This window comes from Heloderma suspectum, chromosome 9 (genome assembly GCF_057233095.1).
Source record: "Heloderma suspectum isolate Gila_16-S chromosome 9, 16-S_ref, whole genome shotgun sequence".
In the NCBI taxonomy this organism is placed as follows: Eukaryota; Metazoa; Chordata; class Lepidosauria; order Squamata; family Helodermatidae; genus Heloderma; species Heloderma suspectum.
In genome coordinates, this window is record NC_139466.1 from 36589878 (window position 1) to 36615451 (window position 25574).

General features: G+C 43.6%; 1 protein-coding gene across 8 annotated transcripts in view; it reads right to left on the bottom strand.

The window, feature by feature from the left end:
- Positions 1-25574, bottom strand: part of AMMECR1 (AMMECR nuclear protein 1) — a 144777-nt gene that overhangs the window by 16911 nt on the left and 102292 nt on the right. For 2 of the 8 annotated variants that reach the window (XM_084814139.1, XM_084814140.1), the window contains exons 4-6: positions 25049-25201; positions 3628-3718; positions 1251-1347 (exon numbers count right to left, since the gene is read on the bottom strand). In XM_084814139.1, coding sequence (XP_084670265.1) covers positions 1251-1347; positions 3628-3718; positions 25049-25201 — 341 coding nt within the window. Of the gene's footprint in view, positions 1-1250; positions 1348-2142; positions 3719-3738; positions 9671-19537; positions 25202-25574 lie in introns of those variants that run through there. The other 6 variants (XR_014784858.1, XR_014784856.1, XR_014784855.1 and 3 more) reach the window with 6 other exon arrangements.

Consider the following 25574-nt stretch of genomic DNA (forward strand, 5'->3'; position numbering starts at 1 on the left):
ACTTCTGTAGACAGCACTGAGTCCAGAAGAACCTCCAAACAGTGAACTTGATCCTTCAGAGAGGGTGCAAGCCCATCTGAACAATTTATCCCACTGGACCAGTTTCAGAGATCTTCATGCAGAGTTTGAAGTCAGTGGTAATCCACTGCAATCCACTACCCAGATCAGCTAGTTTCCTTCCCACAACACTCCTGTCTTGTCCAGATTAAACTTCAGCTTGTTCACCCTCATCCATTAAAAAACCATCTCTAGACATCAAGAGTTCCACAGCCACCCTGGAATTTGCAAGTGGAAAACAGAGGTAGAACTGTGTGTCATCAATATATTGCTGACACTGCAGTCCAGATCTCTGGATTATTTTGCCTGGGGGTTTCATGTAGATGTTAAAAAGCATGGGGGAAAGACAGAACCCTCCAGCACCCCATATGGTAAAGATCATGGGGCAGAACAGAAGCCCTCCAGCACCACCTTCTGAGGCCAGTGTACCTCTCAAGGTTAACTCACTCTGGTGCTGAAGAAGGCTACCATGGGTGATGGTACTGAAAGTTGCCAAGAGGTCCAGGAGAATTAAGAGGGCTGTGCTCCCATCATGCATTCCCCAGCATGTCATCCATCAAGACAACCAAGGCTCTTTCTGTCCCAAATCCAGGCCTGAAAACAGATTGAAATGGATCCAAGTCTAACTGGATTTGAAAGGCTACCACCAGCTCCAACACCTGGCTCAAAAAAGGTAGACTGGGCAAGGGCAGTACGTCCTTGACTGTAGGATCAAGGCTTGTTTCTCGCCCCAGAATGGGCCTCACTACTGCCTCCTTAAGAGTGACAAGGTCTATGCCTTTTCTCACAGAAGCATTACCTACAAGGTCCGTAATCCCAGCCCAGTTCTGGAAGATTACAACAGACAGGATGGGCAAGGGTCCAGAGCAAGCTCCAGAGCACATTTGGAGGTCTCAGGCCTCCAAGCAGCTTGTCCACATCCTCAGGTTTCACAAACTGAAAAGTATCCATGACAATAGGATGCCTGGTGAGGTCCTGTTAGCTCCAATGGCAGATAAAAACCTACCCTCTAAGAAGAAAGGGCCACTTTCAAAGAGGGAAGAACCTCATATAAAATGTGCATTACCACACTGTAAGCATTTATTGCCATTATCGAGGGAGACATTGCAGAAAATTGTTCGTGTATTTCCAACATTAAAACAGCCAAAGACATGAAATGCAGATCATTAGCATCCATCAAAAAGGCCTCCTACCTGGTCAGTTTTATTGTTTTCCTGAAATCATTTGTAATTGGAGCCTTGTAGCCTCCTTTCCTCAATAAGGAATCTATGGTCTGAATATGGTCCCATCCTGTTGAGATTCATCAGAAAAAATGCATCAGAAAACAGGTATTAAAAACTGTATAGCAAGTAATTACCACTGGAGATCATTACCTAGACTCCCAGCCTCAGGCCTAATCATGTGGCATGCAAATTCTTTTTATTGGATGCTTTTGCAAGAAGAAATTGGTCTTATTTCTTCTTGTGAAGAAGAGTACCTTGGCATGTAATTAGACAGCATGCACAGTTCTGCTTTCTAGATTTTCTTTTTAAAAAAGAAATCAACTCCCATGTATGCGTAAAGAGCATAACTTGTGTCAAAGAATACACATATGTATTAAAAGCACCCTAATGGCAATATGGTGTGTCTTGGGACTCTCAGAAACTAAAAACACAACAACACAAACCTCAGTACCAAAATGCTGAGGGCCAGTGTGGTGTAGTGGTGAGAGTGTTGGACTGGGACTCGGGAAATCTGGGTCCTAGTCCTCACTCGGCCATAAAGCTCACTGGGCGACTTTGGGCCAGTCACTGACTCTCAGCCTAACCTACCTCACAGGGCTGTTGTGAGGATTAGAAGGGGGAGGGGACCATGTGTGCCACCCTGAGCTTCCTGGAGGGTGGATAGGATAAAAATGGAATCAATGAATAAATAAAGCAAAACTGTACTCCCGCTTCCTATTTTGTGTTTAGATTACACATGGCTAATTGATAACAAATATGGCTTAGAAATAGCCTGTTCCAAAGGTCCTGAAAATGAAGCCTATTTTGCACAACTAGAAAATTATGGACAGCAAACATTTTGTCAAAGTTAACATTAACTTACATTTTGTCAAAGGTGCTGTGTCATAGCAACATACAGAAAATGAACATTATTAAACAAAGAACAATGCAATCCACCAAGTACAACGGTTGCTCAAGCCTTGCCCGTTTCAATGGCGCTTGTGAATGGTGACTGCAGAGGTGGTACTTAGTGGATTGTGCCAATCTTGACTTCATTTCAGAAGTGTCCACAGATGAGAATTTTCACGCTAATCCAGCAAACCTGTCATGTCAAGAGCCCTTCACAGAAGATGTGTAAAGACACAAGCTGAACAATTATCCCAAACTTTCTCATATAGTTGGGGGGGGGGGGTAGTGGTCTCTTCCACTACACATTAACGAATTGCCTATTGAGGGTCATCCCTGGTATATTTTTTAAAAACTACACACCCATATATAGAGGTGAAAGTACAGCTAAGGCAAAAGAAGATAAAGAAAACAAAAGCAGCTAGAGAGAGAACGGCTGGCAAGTATATGTTGTCAGCTTCACCGTGTACAAGTCAATGACAAAATTTAGAGGTTTCCCATATGATGACCTGATGGGCTTGTGCCTTTCTTTACAGCACAGCAGAAGGTGGGAGCTGGATGAGACCCCTGATCTGAGAGAGTCTAGAGTCACATACCAATTGGCACTTGCAGTCCAAACTGAACTGATTTTCGGGCTTAACTTCTGATGCAAATTATACATGGGATTTTCACCACAGACATGCCAAGAAACAGTCATACTATGGCTTTCAATTTAATGCTACAAGTTCAGGCTGTGTGTCAGTTTAGTCTTTTTTTTCACATCTATGGTGGCTTTTTATGCCATTGGCTAGTGGCCATAGGGCTATTCCACACATCCTGTTGCAGCAAACTCAAGTTTGTGACTCAGTGTACACTCGACAGGGCAAATTCAGCCAGTCTTGGTTCTCTGACCTGCATGATATATGTTTCCAAATAACTATCTCCCATTCATACGTTATTTTTTTAGGACTGCACCTAAAAATATAATGTGTGAAGAGGCCCCTAGAAGTCAATTGCTTTGGCTCCCCCAACTCCCCCAACAAAATAGTAGCAAGCCAAAGTACATACAGATTTAAGTACCGTAGTGACAGTCAGACAAGGGGAAATTTACAACGATGAAATTATCATGAATAATCATTCATTTAAAAGTTTTCCATATTGCTGATATTAGCCATGTATGGCAAAGAGCAGCTTGTTGTCACTACGACTATGTGGACAACCTGTTATGGTTGCCATTTGGCATTTTACTGATCAGTTAACTTATTTAGCACATTTCTGGATTGCTGCAATTTATGGAAGCATTCCCATATAAAGGGACTTATTTTCTATGGATACATAAGTGGCATTTAAAGAAGAGTCATCCCTTACAATTAAAGTATTGCTCCATCATCTGACATCAGTGCAAGGTCAAATATTGCATTTTAAGTTCCTAGGTATGTTTAAATTCTTCACCAGATCATATGAGATAAAGTGCAACAATGACCTTGCTCCTTTGCAACCTCCGGTAAGTAGGTGGCGGTGCGTTTTGATCCTTTTTCATTGATGAATTCTATTCTAATGCCATGTACACCCACCTGAAAGAAATGGGCAGCTTTATTAGTACATTAAAAATGAAAAACAAAGAGACGGTTAGAAATATAAACCCCAAGGAGTCAGTTCTGCATTATTATTATTACTTTTGAAAGGTCTTCTCAATTTCTGACCAGGTTTTCTCTTTTAGTTTTTAAGAAAGTCACATTAATTTAGCCTCTCTGAATGTGAAAGACAAGGAAAAGGAAACCTATTTCTAACTTGGGATGGGAAGAGCAATGAATTACTTGAAAGGTTGTCACAGGGAGGAAGGCCAGCATCTCTTCTCGATCATCCCAGAGTGCAGGACATGGAACAATGGGCTCAAGTTACAGGAAGCCAGATTCCGGCTGAACATCAGGAAAAACTTCCTGACTGTTAAGAGCAATACGACAGTGGAACCAATTACCTAGGGAGGTGGTGGGCTCCCCTACACTGGTGGCATTCAAGATGAAGCTGGACAGCCATCTGTCAGGGATGCTTGGACTTGGATTCCTGCACTGAGCAGGGGGTTGGACTCGATGGTCTTATAGGCCCCTTCCAACCCTACTATTCTATGATTCTATGAATTCCCATGAAAAGGCCAGGGCAGTTCCGTGCTAATGTCTCCTTCACGAGCATATCTGCTCCAGTTCTCTTGTCAGAAGTGAATGAGGCGTTGTAATACTCAACATGTGAGACATCTGCTGCGGCAACTAGCCTCAATGTTTAGGTGAAACAGCTATTTAAGTGATACTCAAGACTTGGCAAAACATGGCAAACTCCATTTCAACAAGCGACCAACTGGCTTGGTAGAGCTCAATGGATCTGAAAGCCTAAGGCTGAAAGGCTCTGCAAGATACCCCCCGAGCCCTTCTCATGGTAAAGCGTATCATTTCACCCTCACCTATCCAAGTGGCTTGAAAGATATCTAAATGGTCAGGCAACCAGAAGCCCCAAACAAATAGCAGTATTCAATAGATGCAAGGTCAGGTTTTTTGGAGTTAGGCGAGAGGCATGCAATACTTATGAACCACCTGGAGATTTGGATGCCACGGTGTACAAAAGGCTTTGGAACATTGGTCATTTTTAGTCACCTTAAGGAGAACCGAGCCCTTGTTAAAAACGTGATACCTGCTTTTCCTTGTATAACACATTTGGTGGTGACACTGAGAAGTTTAACTTGCACATTCCTAGGAATCTCGCAAAAAGACAACGATGACTCTTCTCTACTAGCAAATAACCTGAAAGCATATATCATTTGAGCTGGAACTACAAGGCCTCTCATTTTGAAAAAAGTTTATTGTGAAAATGGAACTTTTTGTTTTTTTAACAGCTGCTTTGGAGAAGTGTGAACATAGCTGAAGAGAAGTCATATTGATACCCGATTTTACACAGTCTACAGGTGCTAGTGACAATTCTAATGTTAACTGGGCTTACTGGTAAATTGGCTGGGTGGGGGGGTCAAAAACACATTTCTATAACAATTACACAAAAAAACTGAAGCCTTCTCTTTGAGATTGATGGCAGCTGGAGACTTAGGCCACAGAATAATGAGGTTTGAGAAGGCCAACACCCAATTAGCAGAGTCAGGTATATTTCAAGGTGGAATACAAAGCCAAGGTTATTTTCACCTTCATGGGAGTAGGAAGGAGCATTTTTGTATTTAATCCTTGAGAAGTCTAACTTATACGGCATTCTGTACTGAACTTCTTGATGCAAAATTCATTTAAGAACAAACAAGGGTTAGCAAAAACTGTCATGCCCCCTGGGGCCAGGGCTCCTCATTGCCCCAAGGAGGACATGGAATCAGGCACGTCGTAGTTTCAGAGGGAGCCCTCAGTGCCCCCTCCTACTCCTTCCCAGCCTAAGGACATGGCTCCCCCATTGACATCTGACTGTGAATTACTCCCCTGCAGCTTCTCCTGTCTCTGAGCCATGCAAGAGCATGAGACTGCAGAACAGACGCTGACCCTTTAAAAACTACAATCAACATCCAGCAGCGATAGAGCCACTAAAAGAACAGGCTCTGTCTGCCTTCTTAAGGCCTCAGTTGGCTGTACTCCTTTGCTGGGACAACAGCTCTTTATGGGAGAATACTCCAGCCAGCACATCCTGCAGTGTGCTATCCAAGGTCCTGATGTGACTCCTGGTTTGCCTGACATGACCCAGATCAGGGGGTGCCACATTGCAGTTGCTTCCCCAGGGTTCATACACGCAAGCCAGCCCCTTTCTTCTCCTTACATTCCCTCCCGACCATCTCTGGGGACGAGACTGCATGGAGAAATATTGCCATGAAGTTAGTTGCAAACAGATACTAGTAACATGGCAGAATGGGCTCCCATGAGTGTGGAACTTACTGTGGGCTGCATCTGTGTACAGCTATATACATCTGAAGTTTCCCCATTCATCTACTGAGGGGGTAACCAAAATATATTGTATTATGGCTGGTATGCGCTTCCGAACAAGTGTTGGTTATTTTCTGCCAAGGCAAACAATGAATTGTTTCTTAAAGAGGTCTGTAATAAGTAGATATGCTGCAACCGTATGCACCTGGTCTAGTTCACATTTTTGTTCTGAACTGGCTCCCCTGTGCAATATTTTCAACTGAACTCCAACCCCTAAGTTTTCTAAACTAGGACAGTCAAAATTAGTTAAGGAAATATTTTGGACTGAAATTTGCACTCAACTCTGAAGTGAACTACACCATCTGTACTGCAGCTGCTGGTAATGTGGCACAGAAACACAGCAGACTGCCCAGGGTTAACTGTGTGTCTGTGTGTGCCTGTGGGGGTGGGTGGGGATCAGGTGGGTCTATGCAAGCTAATTCTAAACCAGATGAACAATTCAATTTAAACATGGAGTTATGATCCAGTTTCTTTTAAAGCTGATAATTCAGGGTTCAGCACAGGACAATTAGCCATTAATGGGATTTTCACTGTTTCCCAAATATTTTTTTTGTGGTCTACAGAAAACTAGTTATCAAGCCAACCACCTAAGGATACAATTGTGCGTTGGTACATAATATACCCTCTCTGCTTGCCTGGAAAGGTAGAAGGGTCCAGGAGCCAACATCTGCATTGTTGAAAGGGAGTGGAAGAACCATTTAGCACAGATGGAAGGTGCAGATCTTCACATTTCACATGCATGAAAATCGTACACCCATTTTTTTCAGGAGGTTCCAAAATGGCTTGTGTTCTACTTTTGTTGAAATGGGTCCTATTTCATGTTATCCGCAAGGTTGTGTAAAGATGTCCACAAAGTGTTGACATGACCCCAAATCATCATTATGAATATCAGCTGGATCAAGACCTATATCAGCCTTCCCCAACCTGGTGCCCTCCAGATGTTTTGGACTTCAACTTCCATCAGCACTAGGCAGCATGGCCAATGGTCAGGAACACTGAGAGTTGTAGCCCAAATCATCTGGAGGGCAGCAGGTTGGGAAAGGCTAACTTGTAATAAAGGTGCACTGGACTGTCTGTGTGTGACTGCATTTGGATATAATGCTAAACCATAATTTAGCATTCAGTACATACACCTACTCTTTGTTGTTTTGTCCAAATTGGGAAGTGAAGTCAGTTTTAACTACAGTTTATCTGAACAAGCCAGGATCAGAAACTATTGTTTGATTTTGGCTTGTTTAGACAAATCAATTTAAACTAACCACAGTTTGTCCTGGTTTGCATAAAATGACAAACTGCATTTAGATTAAAATGGAAACAGATGCTTCCAATCTCTTCATGGCTGCACTGGAGGAGGGGAAGCACAGACTGATTCACAAAGCACCAAACATATGGTTTAGCGCTATGTCCAAACACAGCCTCTGTGTACTTTTAGCTTTCTAAGACTAATGGTTTTTAGATTAGCATTTAGCTCCTCTGGAAGTAATGGCTGCTGTGTTAACTGTTTTTATTGTTGTTTTAATTACAGTTGTTAGCTGCCTTGAGGATTATTTTATTAAAAGGATAAAAATGTTTCAAAACAACAAAACAATGTGCAAGTACCCTATACACTCACACACAAAGGACTCATACATTCTCTCTCTCTCTCTCTCTCTCTCTCTCTTTTAATCTTAACATAGACATACGGAAATGATTGTGGATTGCCTTTATATGCTTCAATTATGTGTAAGCAGGACAGGACAACACCAATACAGCAAGATGGGTGTGTGTTGGCTGCACCAATACATGAGATAGGAGCTCAATATCAGTCATAGAAAGACAGGATTGTGTAATCTAGGGTGCTCTGGAAAAGTGCCTTTATGTAAATATTAATGGAATGTGGGGGGGAAAACAAGATGGAACATGCAGTTAAGAGTATGGATGGGCAAGGAAGAAGTAAACACCTCATGCCCTCTGACATGGATTAAGATTATGGCCTTTTTTTCTGAAGAAATATTGTTTACTATGGGAAAGGCACATGCACTGGAAACACTAGGCTACAATTAGTCACTTTATCTTTAAAGGATTGATTTCAGGAGTGTGAGCCTGCAAGAATCTAGCATCCTGCTCATCGATTCTTCCTGAACAAATTACGAGGTGTATGTCTGCAGGGCAATTAACTAAGAACTCCTTACAATAGAAATGGTCCTATGTGAAATGGTTAGATCAACAGTAGCCCATGTGTGTCTAAAACCAGCAGAATGATGGTGGCTTTCAAACAAGGGGCCTTCCATGGCACTGCAGGGCTTGGAAACCAAGAAGAAGAACAGGCAGTGGGACGCCATACTGGACCACATAAGCTGCTTTGCAAATCAACTACTCCACTGCCCTGAACCACTGATAATGAGGCTGCAGGAGGTAGCCAACTGGCCACAGGAAGTCTAATGTAGCTCTGAAGACCTCCATGTGATGTGTCACAACTACAAAGATGCCAGATAGCTAACCCTTTGATGATGGTGCCAGGATAACTGAATACTTTTAAGCGCTGCCAAAGACCTGTGCTTTAAATAAAGAAAAGGGATGCTGGCACTTAGCGTTTGAAAGATTTTGTAAACCACCATTGAGAATAAATGAACGTAACTGGACATATTTTTCAAGGAACTCTACACACACACACACACGTCTGTCTGTCTGTCTGTCTGTCTATCTATCTATCTATCTATCTATCTATCTATCTATCTATCTATCTGTTGTTGTTCAGTTGCTGTGTCCGACTCTTCGTGACCCCATGGACCATAGCACGCCAGGCCTTCCTGTCCTCCGCTCTCTCCCGGAGTGTGCTCTAGTCCATATTCATTGCATCTGTGATGCTATCTAGCCATCTCATCCTCTGCCGTCCCCTTCTCCTTTTGCCTTCAGTCTTTCCCAGCATCAGGGTCTTTTCCAGAGAGTTTTCTCTTCACATTAGGTGGCCAAAATATTTGAGCTTCAGCCTATCTATCTATCTATCTATCTATCTATCTATCTATCTATCTATCTATCATCTACCTACCTACCTACCTACCGGTTTTCTGACAGGCTACAGATAGTGGGTCAGTTCACAGATAATGCCAGACCAGGATTTATTGCAACAGGAATGAGTCCTGTGTACATGTGTTCCCTCTTGCCCTTACATGTTCCACTTAATTAGTTACTTCCTGGATTATTGTCACACTGAAACCCACAAACCATGGTTTATGCTAAACCCGAGTAACAGAGGTGGAGTATGCAAAAGGAGAAGGGAGGATGGGCTCACAAGGCCAAACCATTGCTTAGAGTTATGTGTGAATCAGATGTTTCTGATTCACACATAACATAAATCAGATGTTTATAAATTTTTCAGTGAAACTTCCACCATTTTTCATCAGATATACATACACCATCACTTTTTCATCAGATACACACAGACAATGCAGAAATATTTTATCAAACACTAACTGGCACACACACCTGTTGTTCTGGATCCTGTGTAGAACCATCAGGAGAAACTGCTACATTTCAATCACAATTTTCGCATACCATATTCTTGGGAAATGCAGAAGAAGTCACCCCTCTCTGTTCTCCCCGTAGGATCAGAAACAATAGGTTTAAACCACAGGAAGGTAGATTTAGATTAAACGTGAAAATTACCTTTTTGAAATAAAATGGCATTTCAACTATGGAATAAGGTGTCTTGCGAGACAGTGGGATCTTTTGCCCTGGAGGGCTTTCAAAAGAAGACAGAGATTACTGGAGGTGTAGAACACGACCGGGAATTAATTGGTTAAGCTGACAACTGCATCCAGGCATTATCAACAGCCATTTGTTTGGTTGCCCAAGGGAACCAAGAATAGTTTCCAGGTAAGTATGCAGAAAAACTTTTGTAATCTGGTAGCAGTACAGGAAGGGGCAAAATTCCATCCTTCATTTTCCATCACTGCCATTAACACTGGAAGAGCTTTAACTGACAAGAGAGCCCTTTAAGGAGCCACAGGAGTGGTCAAATTCTGCCCTCTAAGTTTCCATCAAGGATCATCTTCCCTATGATAGCTCCGTTAGCCGCTTTGAGAGTGACCATGGAAAGATGGGACATACAACTAACAAACAGAAGAGGAAAATGACTGAACAGAATACGGGGGGCCAATAGGCTAGTAACTTCAGCAGTTTGATTTATCTACAGGTGGATCCCTTCTGAAATCCACTTATGTGCAAAATTCCCAGTTGCAGCAAAAAATGGAACAAAACTAGGAAAGCCTGGTCCATTCATGATGCACCTACTGTAATTACCCAATATTTATTTATATATTTACATTATTTTTACCCTGCTCTTTAGCCAAAAGGGCTCCCAGAGAGGCTTATAGATCAATAAAAAAACAAGACAGGCCCTGCTCATTTATTTGTTTCCAAAATTTATATCCAGCTGGAATATGTATCCAACTGGAATATATTCAAGGCAACTTTCAATATTCAAAATACAATTGCTACTAAAAACAGCATAATAAATAATCTAAATAGTATAAAACAACCAAATGCAATAAAAAACTTGAAAGTAGCAATAGGCTAAAGGCAGACTACAACAGGCCCTAACTTGAGAAGCAAAACTGTTTTCAAAGCTCCCGTAAAAAGTGGGCAGCAAAGGGGTCTGATGGAGGTCTCTTGAGAGTCCACTTTCATTCTGAGTGCCACAACAGAAAAGGCCCATATTTCATTTGGATATGAATTTGTTGTGCAGGATCTGAGTGAATTCCCAGGAATTCACCTTGACACAGTGTCTCTGACCCACCGATCTGAGGTAGTCTGGAACTAGGCCTGGGCAAAGTGGAGCAGGCATGTCCCTATGGGCCACTGACCCTTCTGTCATCATGCTGAAGGATTTTTCTTTTGATCCTTGTTGAGCTTGGAGGCTGAAGAGAAATTGGATGTGTTACATTGGACAGATCTCTTGTCCGAGGCTTTGAAATTCCAATTCCATCTAGACTTGAAGCCTTCTGAGGTCTTATATTTAGTTCTTCTGTTGAAACGAAAAGACTGGCATTGTTCAGCCCTGTGTTTCTCCTTCTTTGCTGTTGGTAAATCCTTCTTCTTGTCCTTGGTTACTACAAGGATATCATCAAGAGGATCACTAAAAAGCCTTCCATCTGACTTGAGTCTTCAGGCTGAGGGCGGCCTTTGCCAGTCTGGAGACCAGGATGGCTCCTTCCCCTGGAGAGGCAAGAATCAAAATGGATCCTGCTTACCTGCTCCAGGAGGAGGCACCATCCATAGTTGTAGAACGCCGTCCGTGACAGTCAGGAGATTTATTCGTTGCCAATACCGCAACAGAATAGACTCTATTATGCCCTGTTATCTGTAAATGATAGGATCTGGCCTAAGTCTTTTGCCACTTACATTTTCTCATTTCACTGAACCCACTCCTCAGAAAACCAAGGAGATGGTCCAACTCTATCACGAAGTGTAGGTGCATTCATGCAGACAGCCTAGGTTATTTCCAAATCCTAGAGATAAACCAGAGTGCTAACTGGACGGCCAACTATACCAGCTGGAAAAATTCCAAGAGACAGGGAACAATCCAGATCTTTAAACCTCCAGGAATGGATCATCCTAATGCGTCCTCAACCCCTCCAGATGTTAGAAGCTGCCTTAAGTAAAAACCTAACCAGGAAGAGTTCTGCCCAGGACTGATGCAGCTGTAACATTGAAATCTATTCCCTCCCATTAGTAACTTGGATTTGACAAATAATTTTGATGAGCTGCACCTAGAACAGAAAGGGCATCACTAAACCAATCCACCACTTCCCCATCCCCACCCCAGGAATAAGAGATTACTGTTCTTATCTACAAGAACTTCGTTCTCAAACACATGATAAATAGATGTATACAAAGTTACTGGATCAAACAATTCTAATTACTCCTAGCATCTGCTAACAATAAACTGCATCAAAACAACTTTTCAGGACATCTGACTGATCCAGATAATGCAATTTCATATCCAAGCTGAGAAATTAATTTCCAGAAGTCACTCAAAAAACAGGCCAGTTCTGATCATGTTTTGTTTTCTGAGGACAGCTTTTGAAAAAGGGAGTTTTGCAGGTGCATGACTCATGAACTTGGCGTACCGGGAATCCAGTTCATAGCAAAAACGCTGGAAGTGGTGTAAGGATGATATCCATTCTGAGTGATTTTTACCTTATGTACACCCTTCCATGCTGGGCAGGAGGATGGTGATCTGAAGGTGTGGGATTTAACATCTATTCCCTGGTCACGATCAGATCATTTTGTGTTGAAGTTTGGACTTTCAGTAACTTTTCCCTTCTGCAAGGGTGGGGATCTATCAAAACCGCCCACCCCTGGAGGCTTATTGATTCTGCTGGATTCTCAAGGGCTTTGGGGGATTTTCCTGTTGGTACGGCTGGTGTTCCTGTTGATGCCCCAGTCACTCTGTGGAACATGGAGATGTCCCACATGGTTGACATGATTACATAGGAAGATGCCTTATATTGAGTCAGACGGTCCATCTAGCCCAGTGTTGGTGACACTGACTGCCAGTGGCTCTACCGGGTTTCAGGCAGCAGGTTTACCAGCCCTACCTGGAGATGCTGGGGGCCAGAACCTGGAACCTTCTGCATGCAAAGCAGGCGCTCTGCTACACCCCCTCCTTCATACCCAAACGCCCTACTCCCTCGCTGCAGAGCCCAGGCCGTATAGAATCATAGAACAGTAAGGTTGGAAGGGGCCTATAAGACTATTACAGGTGCAAATGGTCCAGTGGCTTGCCACGTACGGCGAGCAGGGTTGGGTGGTCGGTGAGGGTCTGGCACGTTTGCCCATCCCTAGGGTGCAGGAGTTAGGGAGATGAACAAAAAACCCCAAAAAACAAAAAGCAGGAGGAAACTTTGGGGTGGGAGGAGAACTAACCACAACAACTCTGCAGCCTTGCCTTTCTACACCCTTCCCCAAATAATTGTGTTTGGAAGTAAAAAACACAAAATCATTCTAAAGTTGTTTCCTGATTGGTAGCTAGAGGTGTCAGTCATAAAGCTACACTTCCTTGTTTCCCTGTACCCACTTGAGATTTTCCTTTTATGGAGAGCTTGCCTCAAAAATGCATCAAACCGGGCAAACCGAAAATGACAATTCAAAGCTCCAAAATGAATCATAGAATCATAGAACAGTAGGGTGGGAAGGGGCCTATAAGACCATCGAGTCCAACCCCCTGCTCAATGCAGGAATCCATGTCAAAGCATCCCTGACAGATGGCTGTCCAGCCTCGTCTTGAACGCCTCCAGTGTGGGAGAGTCCACCACCTCCCAATCGGTTCCATTGTCATATTGCTCTAACAGTCAGTACGTTTTTCCTGATGTTCAGCCGAAATATGGCTCCCTGTAACTTGAGCCCATGATTCCGTGTCCTGCACTCTGGCATGATCGAGAAGAGATGCTGGCCTTCCTCTCTGTGATAACCTTTCAAGTACTTGAAGAGCGCTATCATATCTCCCCTCAGTCATCCCTTTTCAAGGCTAAACATGCCCAGTTCTTTCAGTCTCTCCTCATAGGGCTTTGTTTCCAGTCCCCTGATCATCTTTGTTGCTCTCCTCTGAACCCTCTCAGGTTGTCTGCATCCTTCTTAAAGTGTGGTGCTCAGAACTGGACACAGTCCTAAGATGAGGCCTAATCAGTGCTGAGTAGAGGGGAACGAGTACTTCACGGGATTTGGAAGCTATGCTTCTATTAATGCAGCCCAAAATGGCATTGGCCTTTTTTGCAGTCACATCACGTTGTTGGCTCATATTCAGCTTGTGATCGACAACAATTCCAAGATCCTTCTCGCTTGTAGTATTGTTGAGCCAAGGTTCCCCCACCTTGTAACTCTGCATTTGACTTCTTTTTCCTAGGTGCAGAACTTAGCATTTATCCCTTTTGAATTTCATTATGTTGTTTTCTGCCCAGTGCTCCAGCCTATCAAGATCATTTTGGATTTTGTTTCTGTCTTCCAGGGTATTAGCTATCCCACCCAATTTTGTGTCATCTGGAAATTTGATCAGCATTCCCTGCACCTCCTTCTCCAAGTCATTAACAAAAATGTTGAAGAGCACTGGGCCCAGGACTGAGCCCTGCGGTACCCCACTCGTTACCTCTCCCCAGCTTGAGAAGGTCCCATTGATAAGCACTCTTTGAGTCCGATTCTGTAGCCAACTGTGGATCCACCTGATCGTTGTTTCATCTATCCCACTTTGAGCTAGTTTGCCCATCAGGAGATCATGGGGCACTTTGTCGAAAGCTTTGCTGAAGTCGAGGTATATGATGTCTACAGCATTCCCACGGTCCACAAGGGAGCTTATCTGATCAAAAAGTGAGATCAGATTAGTTTGGCAGGATTTGTTCTTGACAAATCCATGTTGGCTTCAAGTAATCACTGCATTTTTTTCAAAGTGCTTACGGATCGATTGTTTCATAATCTGCTCCAGAATTTTCCCAGGGATTGATGTCAGACTGACTGGTCTGTAGTTCCAGGGTTCCTCCTTTTTGCCCTTTTTGAAGATAGAGACAACAGTAGCCCTCCTCCAGTCATCTGGCACTTCACCCATCCTCCATGATTTTTCAAAAATAACAGACAGTGTTTCTGAGAGTTGTTCTGCCAGTTCCTTTATGTTGGATGCAGTTCATCTGGCCCTGGAGATTTGAAGTCCTTCAAAGTAATTAGGTGTTCCTTGACCATATGCCTATCCATCTCAAGATGCAATCCTGCCGTGTACTTCACCTTTGCCAGGGGGCTCATAGACCCTTTTTTGGGAGAAGACCAAAGTAGGAATTGAGCACTTCTGCCTTTTCCTTGTTATCTGTTATGATTTGCCATCCTAATTTAATTGTTGAACCACCATTTCTTTCCTCTGCCTTTTACTGTGCACGTATCTGAAGAAAGCCTTTTTGTTGCTTTTAGCATCCCTCGCTAACCTCAGCTCGTTCTCAGCTTTAGCCTTCCTGATGCCATCCCTGCAATTCTGTGCTACCTGCCTGTACTCTTCCTTTGTAGCTTGGCCTTCCTTCCACTTCCTGTATGTGTCCTTTTTTGTTTTCAGGTCATCCCTAAGCTTTTTGTGAAGCCACATTGGCTTCTTCTGTTGTCTTCCACCTTTTTTTCTTGTTGGAATTGTTTGTAATTGTGCCCTGAGAATTTCCTTTTTTAAAACTCCCACCCATCTTGGACTCCTTATCTCATTAGAGTTGCTTGCCATGGGACCTTACTTATCAATGTTCTGAGTTTATTAGAATTGGCTTTCCGAAAATCCAGGATATGCATTCAGCTGCACTCAGCTTTTGCTTCCTTTAGAACCAAGACCTCAAGTATAACATGGTCACTTTTGTCTTGGTATACATTTGAACTAAGGGCAATGAAGCAAGCAGGACAACAGCCAGAATGCAAGTGGAGGAAAACTCATGCCGAACCTGTTCAAGCACAGTTTAGAGCCCATTAGCGAGCCTATTCTGGGGTGGTGAGGGTGGCAAAGAAGGATTTCTTTTCTACCTCCATTGCATCTTCACAGTGCTGTCCAGCAGAGCTTTTCCAGGTGGCAAGGAGCCTGTTGCAATGTGGCTCCGAAAGAGTTGGATGTACCCTTGGTGGCACTCTGCGACAAATTTGGGAGATGCTTTGAAGATAACATTGCTCGTATCCGTCACAACTTAGGCTCCACAGTTCATGCAATTGCAGTAGTGGAGGTGTCCAGAACACCATCTGGTCCAATTGTGTTGGATGAATTTCAGTTGTGGACGTCTGAGGACGTGGACAAGGTACTTGATCATGTTTGGAGAACCACTTGTATGCTTGCCCCTTGCCCCACTTGTATGCTTGCCCCTCCCCCCTAGGGAGGGGATGTCTGGCTGGATCCAGGAGGTTATAAATTCCTCTTTGAGAGAGAGAGAGAGAGGGATGTCAGAGAATTCCACGACGGATCTCGGTGAGGCCGAATGCCAGTGCAATTCGGCCCCCCGAAATCCATCGTGGAATGGCCTGCCACCTCCCCTGCCCCCTGCGGATCCCCACCGGGAGGAGACTTACCTGGGGCAGATGTTTCGGACGACGACGGCGGCGGCTCCAGCAGCGGCTCCAGCGGTGGCTGGTCTTCCGACCAGCTGCCGCCGCCGCCATTTGCAGTCTGTGTGTGTGTGTTTCCCCCCCCCCCATAGACGTGATAGGCTACGTAAAGACTTACGTAGCCTATCACGTCTGGGGGGGGGAACCCCGTACACAAATGGCGGCGGCCGTAGCCGCCATTTGCGTTACTTATTTTTCGCTGTCTTAGTCTACATAAATATTTACGTAGACTAAGACGAAGACAAGAAAGGGGAATGCAAATAGCGCCCAGTACGCTATTTGTGTTCCCCTTTCTTTTCTTCGTCTTAGTCTATGTAAATATTTATGTAGACTAAGACGCCGAAAAATAAGGAATGCAGATTGTGGCGGCTGTAGCCACCGCCATTTGCGTACGCTTTTTTTTAACCCAGAGCCCTCCACGGCCGGAAATCCGGCTGCGGACAGCCCTGGTCTGGGCCTGGCCAGCTGCTCCGCAGAGCCGCTGCGGAGCACAGCCGGCCGTCGAGGATTCCGGGGGGGGGGGAGGACCGGATTGCCTCCCCCCTGTCGAGGATTCTGGGGGGAGGGACGGAACGCCCCCCCCCATGAACAGAATCCGTGAAAAGGTAAGTTACTTTCGTACATCCCAAGAGAGAGACAGAGACAGAGAGACAGAGTGCATGAGCAGTACCAACCTCTTTAAAAGAGGCAGTAATCAGGCTGCTACTGAAGAAACGGTTCCTACCTGGCTGGCTCATTTTTACTCTTTGCTGATGGCTTTATTATGTGCTATTTTTATTCATTGTTTCATTGTATTTTTTTTGTTTTTAATGTACTGTAGACTTCCCAGGGAACTTGGGTTACCGGACAGTTTAAAAGTGCAATACACACATACGTACATAAATGCCTTCCAAAAGCTTTATCAGGAATGGAAAAACCAATCCCATGCTTAATCCTATTCTCCTCTAACCAAGTTGAAAGTAAAGTGGTACCTTTAAATCTCCACTCTTGTTTAAACGGTATCTGAGATTCAAAGCACAACAGAGGGACATCCAAACCAATTTTGCTCTTCCTGGTGTGTTCGGACAAGCAAATGTCAGTGTAATAAGCTGAGATATGCACGTGCATCGGGCACCAACATGTAGCTGCTCTCCCTTCAAATGAATGAGCAAACAAGCCAGGAAGCCAATTAACCATAGCTTCAAGTTATGTCCAAACTGCAAACTATGATTAATGGCTTCCAAGCAAGCCAGGATATGGAAACCATGGCTTCATATTTTGGCTTGTTTGGAAGCCATTAACCATAGTTTCCTAGTTCAGATGTATGGTTAACTGTATGGCTGTTTGACCACTCGGATGAAGGGAGAAGCAAGGAGGCTGCGTGTCGGTGCAGGGGGCTCATGCAACTCAGCATATTAAGCCAAGATTTTGATCATTTGAACACAGTCATTGTAGTCACTGGCATGACTGCAAGAGGATTAAAAAAAGCCTGAAGAATAACTCAACAGGACAAACAGGAGTTCCAACACAAAGAGGATTGATGGTCTATCACCATGAAGTAGCTCTGATGACATCTATCCAATTCCTATCTACTATAATTTTCTCTCATAAAGTGATAATTGCTCCATGTGCGCTTTATCCTCCAAGAGACAGATGTTTCAGGCAGGGGTCCACAAATTGGCTTCCTAGCCAAGCCAGTATTTTTGTTCACCGCCAACCTCCGGCTTCCGTATGTCCTGAGGCATGCCAAGAGAAATTGGGTAAGTGAGGGGTGTTTGCTCTTGTGTTGGGCTTTTGAAGAAGGTGCAAGCAGTCCTTTGCCATGGCTGCCTTCTGCAAAAACCCAATGGGAAAGGAGAGAAACCACTCCTCTTCTCAACCAAGTTCTCCATGGGGAAAAAGGAGGGATAGTTTCACTCCCATATCCTGGGCTTTGCATAAAGTGCTAGCAAAACCCGAATGGGAGGCAAGAGCCCCCCTCCCCCATATTTCCTCCCAGAAGTTTTCCATGGAGCAAAGAAAGGGTAGTTTTGCTCCTGCAAGCTTTTCCTGGAACCACCTATCATGCTGGGGAGGGAAGTTTGCTGCTGGCAAATGAATTTATAGAGCTCTTTAAAGGTCACTTTAAAGGTGGTGGCAGTGGCCGTGAAATCACCTGAATGCTCTATTATCTAAAGAAACGAAGGATGAAAGGGAGGGAGGGAGGACACCCCCACAATGTCTGTATCCCAAATTCTGCACTTAGAAGCTAGACTCTGCACACAATATCCACTTTGCAAAAAAGGTTCCAGCTTCATCTCCTTCTGTAAATGTAAGGGGAAATCAGTGCAAAGATATACTGCTGGCATCTGACACATTATCTGTTGGAAAATAGTAATGACAGTTGATGAAAACGCTTCCTATCTAAAGTTGATTTTATCCACACTTAGCAGAGCTGTGCCAAGATTAAGACTTTTTCAAAAAAAGCTATTCCAGTGATCAGTGCTAAGATTGGTTGTATCCTTTCATTCATTCCATTGAGTATTTTATTCAGGTATTTGAAAGACACTGCGTATCAAGAGCATGAAGAACCAATTTGGAATCTATTAGCCATGGCTAAAACTATATTGCCACTAAATGGCATGCATCTAACCCTACTCCTAATGGATGACTTTCAAAGTTTTGCAAAGATCCACCAATTTTCTAGTCCAAACAGCCAAATTAACTGAATATGTCTACTTTGACAGTTTGACAGTAAACAGCACTGTGAAATTTGAAGAAGCTTGGGTTCTCCTTATTGGCCAGATGAAAATCCAATGTAATTTGGATATTAATTCTTGAAGACTTTTTTTGCTCCTCTGTAAAATTATTCTAAATTCTATTTCTTTTCCTCACTGATGTATATAGGTTGTTATAAAGTATTTTGTTTTCCCAGAGTTTCAATAGATTTTAGATCAGCACTTAGGTCTGCTTAAAGTGACTACTGCTGTTTTAATTGTTTTGTTCTTGTTTTATTTACACTGGTTAGCCACTCTGATAATTATTTTATTGACAGGTGGGAAAAATGTTTTTTAAAAGAAGCAATATGCAGGTTTGACACCTCTGTGAGTCACTGAGTGAAGCTGTGTGTGGAGAGAGAGAAAGAAGCTAAGTCAATCTGGTACAAAACTATTCCTTGTCTACATTCACATTTTTTTCTACTGAAATATATAATTGCTTCTTACAAAATATTTTTTAAATAATTCTTCTTCTGGCAAGTGTAGGCAAGTGGACAGAAACATCCTCCTCCACACCCCTGGAAATCCAGCTTATCCAGCCTTTTTGGCTTCTCAGTTTTCATTATGCCTATCTGCAGAGCCATAGGGGCTAGAAACTTTCTTTAAATAAACAAACCTGAAAGACTAGATTCTCAGGATTGCGAAATTCTGCACTAAGCGCAAAAAGCACTGGCTATTCCTTAACGTTGCCTTCATTCAAGATTCCTTTGATGAAAGCTGAAGGACCAGATTTATGATGACCCGTCATCAATGACTGAGAAGAAACAGTATGGCAGATCTATAATGAAAGAACATACTTTTTTTTCCATGCAAGAATATTAGTTATTGGCAACATGCCCATCTTTATGATGGGCAGAATGTGTATGGAGGGAGTGCTTACAAAATGCAAAGGCCCCTGCAGGTGGTAGTGCACCTCTGTGTGCTGTGCATACGGAGGCCATTAGCAACACACCTGTGGGATTCCTTCCACGGAGAACTGAGCCCCCAGCATCAGAAGGCAGATCATGCCGACACCACAACAGTGTCTTCAAATCTGGCACTTTACTTTACCCTATAGAAGGGCAGCCATTTACTGGCATGGAAGAAAGAGAAGGAGTGCCCTTGGGGACACAATCTGCTCTATGCTTTTGGTGATCTTAGCCAGTGAGAATCAAGTGTGTTCCACAGCCCCATCCTGGGCTCAATTTCTCAGTTACCGCAGACTGTGATGGAATGTTCTGACTTTCAGGGGGAGATGTAGATGCTTCATCCAGACCTTTTCTTCCTGTGTGCAAGTTCTGCATTCTCCTTGGCCATGTATTTATAAGGTTATGCTGCCCTGACCGCTAAAGACTTCTTGCTGTCCAGACACCACACTTGCACAAACACTAATTTACATCTTGCAATCCCTTGTCTTCAGGAGTACATTGACAAAATCTGGGATTCATTAACCCTGCAACTCTCTCCATTCACTCTGCACCCCGCCCCCAGTCTCTTTCAGACTCTCTCCTTCCCCCGCCCCAGCTCCTCTGCTTTCAAGAATGCTCAAACCTCCTTCATTTTAAAGATAATCTGCCTTGATCTCTCCTCTTTCTCCAAGTACAGCTCCCCACTTGAAGCTCTAAATTTCCTCAGTGCCCTTGATACTCTTTACAAAGAACAAGAGTACAGGTCTCTGTCCTAAGTGGCTAACAACAAGAGATGTGAAGACTCGGGGGGGGGGGGGAAGCAACAAGAAAAAATGGGGAGTGGGGTGGGGTGGAGAATGGAAAAAAAGGAAAATCCTCTGTTTTTTTCCCAAGGATTTAAAAAAAAAAAAAAATGTGTGTGTCCCCATCCCCCCTGCCCCGCTTCAATTTTTTCTGGGTTTTTTTCCCCTAGGCCTTCACATCTCTACTTACAGTCTAGAAAATGTCATAAAAGAGAACAGAGAGAGGACAGAGAAATGGAGGTAGGGATAAACAGAAGAAGAATACATGATTAGTACAGGTTCATGTTAGACTTAACTGCTAAAGGGACTGTATGAAAAGCTTCACAGAAGAGGTGGGTTTGGGGAGAGAGTTTTGAAAGAAGAGATGGCATTGAGAGGCACTCTGGGAGGAAGTTCCAGACATAAGGCGAAGCAAAAAAGTATGGAATGAACTCCACTGAGGCCTGCCTGGCACCAACAGTCACCTTTTTGGTGCCAGGTTTGCCCTCTACTCTGAGGCATTTAATGGTATATGATGGGGTACTTATGTCAGCTGTCTTGAACAGGTCTACTGAAATTGTCCTTAGCTGTTTAAATTGTTTTAAATTTTGTATGTTAGCATTTGTAGACTATATTTTATCATAATGTCGTATTATGTAATGTTTTATTATGTTGTTGCTTGCATTTTTTGTCAACTGTTGTGAACCACCCTGACAGCTTTGGCTATTGGGCGGTATAGAAATAAATCATCACCGTCGTCATCTTTTGAGGGGTCAGAAGACCTTCAGACAGCTGAGGATGGTGAAGCTGGATGAGTAAAGGTCACGGGCGGGGATATGCTAGGATATAAGGAGGAGAGATTGTGTGTGGGAGTAGTGCGTCAAGGAGCTCTGAAGACAAGGCAAGAAACTTATGCAGGATCTGGGAGTGGACAAGAAGCCAGTGTAAATATTTAACAAAAGGTGTCACATGATCAGAGCTCTGGGAATGGTGAATGATTATGGCACTAGGGTGCTGGATAGACGTGAGGGGGCCAAAGGGAAACAACTGACGACCGGAGAGGATTTCAGCAGCCTAGCAAGCCATGACCAGACTGTGAACCAGAGTATTTGCCAAGGGGACAGGGAGGAAGGGCTGCATCTTTGCAATGTTGCAAAGGGACTGACTGTAAGGGGCAAAAGAAAAGCCAAGCCTAAGCAGTTGTCCAATGTTATTTCACTCTAAGGGCCTGTCCTTATGCTCGTTTCAGCCTATAACAGCCACATACAAAAAAGCTTAACTCATAATGACTTCGGCCGGTTGTGTGCAAGCACCTCAGCAGCAGCGTGCCCTGGGATAGATATTGTGAAGCGTCGTATGCAAATGCCTTAAATAAATTAAATGAGTATATCACGCATGGGGCCAGTGAATGCATATGGCTGGCTTGCCATGGCTGAAAGTGTTTGGGAATGGAGAATGGACTGTGGCAGTCATAGGGTTGCGAGGAGATGTTCTACTTCTATATTTATACCCCACTTTAACTGTCCAATGGACTTTTGTCCAAATTTAAAAGCCTCCTCTCAGGTCATGACCCATCTGCTACCTCCAATGCCACAGATCATACTATCAGCTTTGAATCCTTCTCTTCTCTAGGCTTCTAAGACACTGGCCTCTCCTCGTTCTCTTCCTCTGAAATTGAGTGTGATGTCATGGTTAGAGTGTCTGACCATACCTGGGAGGATTCCTCTGCAAATTCCTGCTCAGCCACAAAGCTTATTGGGTGGAACTGGGCCAGTCAGCCACTCTCAGACTAACATATGCCATAATAAATTTGTTAGAGTCTAAGGTGCCACAAGACTCTTTGTTGCATCTACCTCATGAGGCCACTGTAAGGATAAAATCGGGCTGTATCGATCATGCCACTTGCCTTGAGCAATCTGAAGGAAGGATGGGATTAAAATGCAAATAACTGCCCCTTCTCTCCCCTTTAGTGACTCCTTCCCATCTCTCACACTCCCCACTTATGGGTCCCCATACTGGACTTAGCCTGTACCTTTTTCCCTCTCTTTTCCTAGGATTTCATTTCAAACACCTTTACCTAGAGCAGACAAAGCTGTGCCCTTTCATCATATAACGTCCTTCTACACTGTTTTCCTTGCTTTTCCCTAAATATCTACAAGACTCAATTAAGAACCAAGAGGAAAAAGTTTAGTTTAACATGCATCCAGTACAAGAAATATTCAAATAAGGCTGGGTTCACACAGCACACTAAACCATACTCAGTGGTTGAGTGTGAGTTGTTGAACTGTGGGTTGTTGCTGAACCACAGGTTATCGTGTTGTCTGAACACAGCATGTTTTCACAGGGTGGCTTGTTAACCGTGCAATGTTCTTGTTAACCACCCTGAACAATCCGGCAACAAACTATGAGTTCTCAAGGTTGCTTGTTCAAGAAAAATAAGCCACATTGCATGGTTAACAAGTCACCCTGCAGAAAATGCACTGCGTTCAGACAACTCGATAACCCACCGTACAACAACAGTTCAACAACAACCTACACTCAACCACTGAATATGGGTTAGTGTGTTGTGTTAACCCAGCCTAAGTGTTTGCCCATTGCTGTCAGTTGCCATTTGCTTCAGCCATTTGTGGATTAAAAGGTCTGACTCCACTGGTAAATTGTAATGAAGTGTAGATTTCCTATAAACTAAATCCATGTCAACACCCTGAAGCTCCCCATCAAATTCCCTGCACTGCCTTTGTGATGAGAAAAATCTTTGTGATTATTAAAGGACAAACACCAAGGAACCATTTGGGGAGAGACAGAATTGTACAATCTACATTGTACAATCTACCTTCCTATGTTTTCACAGAATTTCATAAGTTAATCTTTTCAATACACTGGCTTGTGTCTCAGGAGGCATTCACTGGCTTCAGATCCAGGACGAACAGACATCTCCTAAACCCTAGGAATTTAGATTTTCATCCTGTAATGTTCAGCAATCAAGCAAAAAATACAGGTTTTGAACCATATCTTCATGATATACACAGCTAAGCAAAATGCAGGGCACCCAAGATACTAAGCTGAATCTTGCAAGGAATTAAAAGCAGGAAGACAACAGTGTGTGTGTGGACGTGTATGCGAGAGAGAGAGAGAGAGAGAGAGAGAAAAGGAGGGAGGGAGAGTAGACACTTCATATTCCTGAGAAGTAAGAACTTCAGAGCCTGTGGTAGGAAGGACTACTTTTAAGAAGGGACCAGCTGTGCTCAAATAAAAAGGTTCTGGATATGTTATTAGATGAAAGAGAAAACAGGAAATTCTATACACCCAAGAAAGAGAAGAATGGAAGAGGACTGTATAGGAGACCAGTATTCCAATCACAGTGAAAACTTCAGTTGTCAGGGAATAGCTCTGCATGGAACAGCCTAAATATTCCCAAAGTAACATGGAGGAAACAATGTCTGGGCCAGCACACCCAAAGATATAGCCACTGTGGCAGCTGAGAACTAGGCCATAAGAAGCTGCCTTATACCAAGTCAGACTTTTGGTCCATCTAGTCCAGTATTGTCAACACTGACTGGCAGCGGCTCTCCAGGGTTTCAGGGAGGGTCCTTCTCAGCTCTACCTGGAGATGGAACTTGGGACCTTTGGCATGCAAAGCAGGGGCTCTGCCACTGAGATATGGTGCAACAGGCCAGTGATCTCATGCAAATTGCCACCAGAAATTGTGGCAGCATCCATGGGTACAGGTATTTCCTCCATGGGGCTTTGCCCCAGGGACACTTGAGCTGAGCTTCTGGCAGTTCTTTCACCTTGTGAAATGCATCCAAGTTCTGGGCATCTACCTCCTCTGCTAAGATGCTGACGAAGCTTGCAGGACAGGTCTTGGGATGGGGCGGGGGGAAAGAGAGTCACTGCTGCTCATAGTGTAAAGAAACAATGCGCCCAGTCTCCAAAAGAGCCCCTGGTAGCGTGAGCTGATGAGCAGTGTGAGTCACACATAGCCATATCATGGAAGAATGAATGGACAGATGAAAGGCCTGCACTGGCACTCTATGGTCCCAAGTGACCCTTTTGGCAAGTAGCTAGAAAATGTGCAAATTATACTTAAACAACAAGTGAAAATGGCAGCAATTTGAAAAACCATATGGGAGCTAATGGCAGCCAATTCACTCAACCCCTCTCCTTGTTTCCATGCCTCAAATCTCTTCAAATCAAGAGGCCCTCCCAATATTTGCACTCGCTGAAGAGATAAATTTCTTCAGCTGGGGGATAGTATTTCACTAGCCAATTGAAAAAACTCTCTACCCACCCACATCAGATGCAGATGGCACCCCTGAGTTGTATCTTTGGCTTCTCTTGCCATTAAAAACTACTGCAGTGTGGTGAGCCATTTAAGCACCCAAAATTTGGAAGGACTTTGCATCCATCAGCAAATTGCTGGATTAGCTCCCACAAGATCATCAACAGCATACCTACAGAAGTAAGGTCTCCTAACCGAGCTGATGGCCTTTCGGGATGATCTGGAAATGAGCAGTTATACCAGATGGAAGACCCACATTCTCTCTTTAGGTCATATTCTAGCCATCTTGAAATGACTTTTTGCCATTCACATTGCATAACTGCAGTTCCCTTAAAAGAAACATGGATGATATAAGCTCTCTCACTGTAAGGGGCAAATACAGTGATGCATCATTCTTTTAAGGACTAACATTTCAATAAAACTCCTTCATTCTCACTGGTTGCTACCATCTTGCCTAAGATTACATATGGAGCAGTAACTTAAATGATAATAGGAAGTGTGACAGAAAGGATATCCCAAGCCAAACTGAACCTCAGATTCCTACTTAGGAAACCCTTCAAATCAATGGCATATTTAAAACATATTTAAAAAATTGCTAGTCACCCCTGGGATGAAGGGAGGGAAGAGACATCTGTGAAGGACTCATTCATAGCTGCCCCTGTACCAACTCCCCGGCTTTTAGCTACGAATTGTTCATCTTTC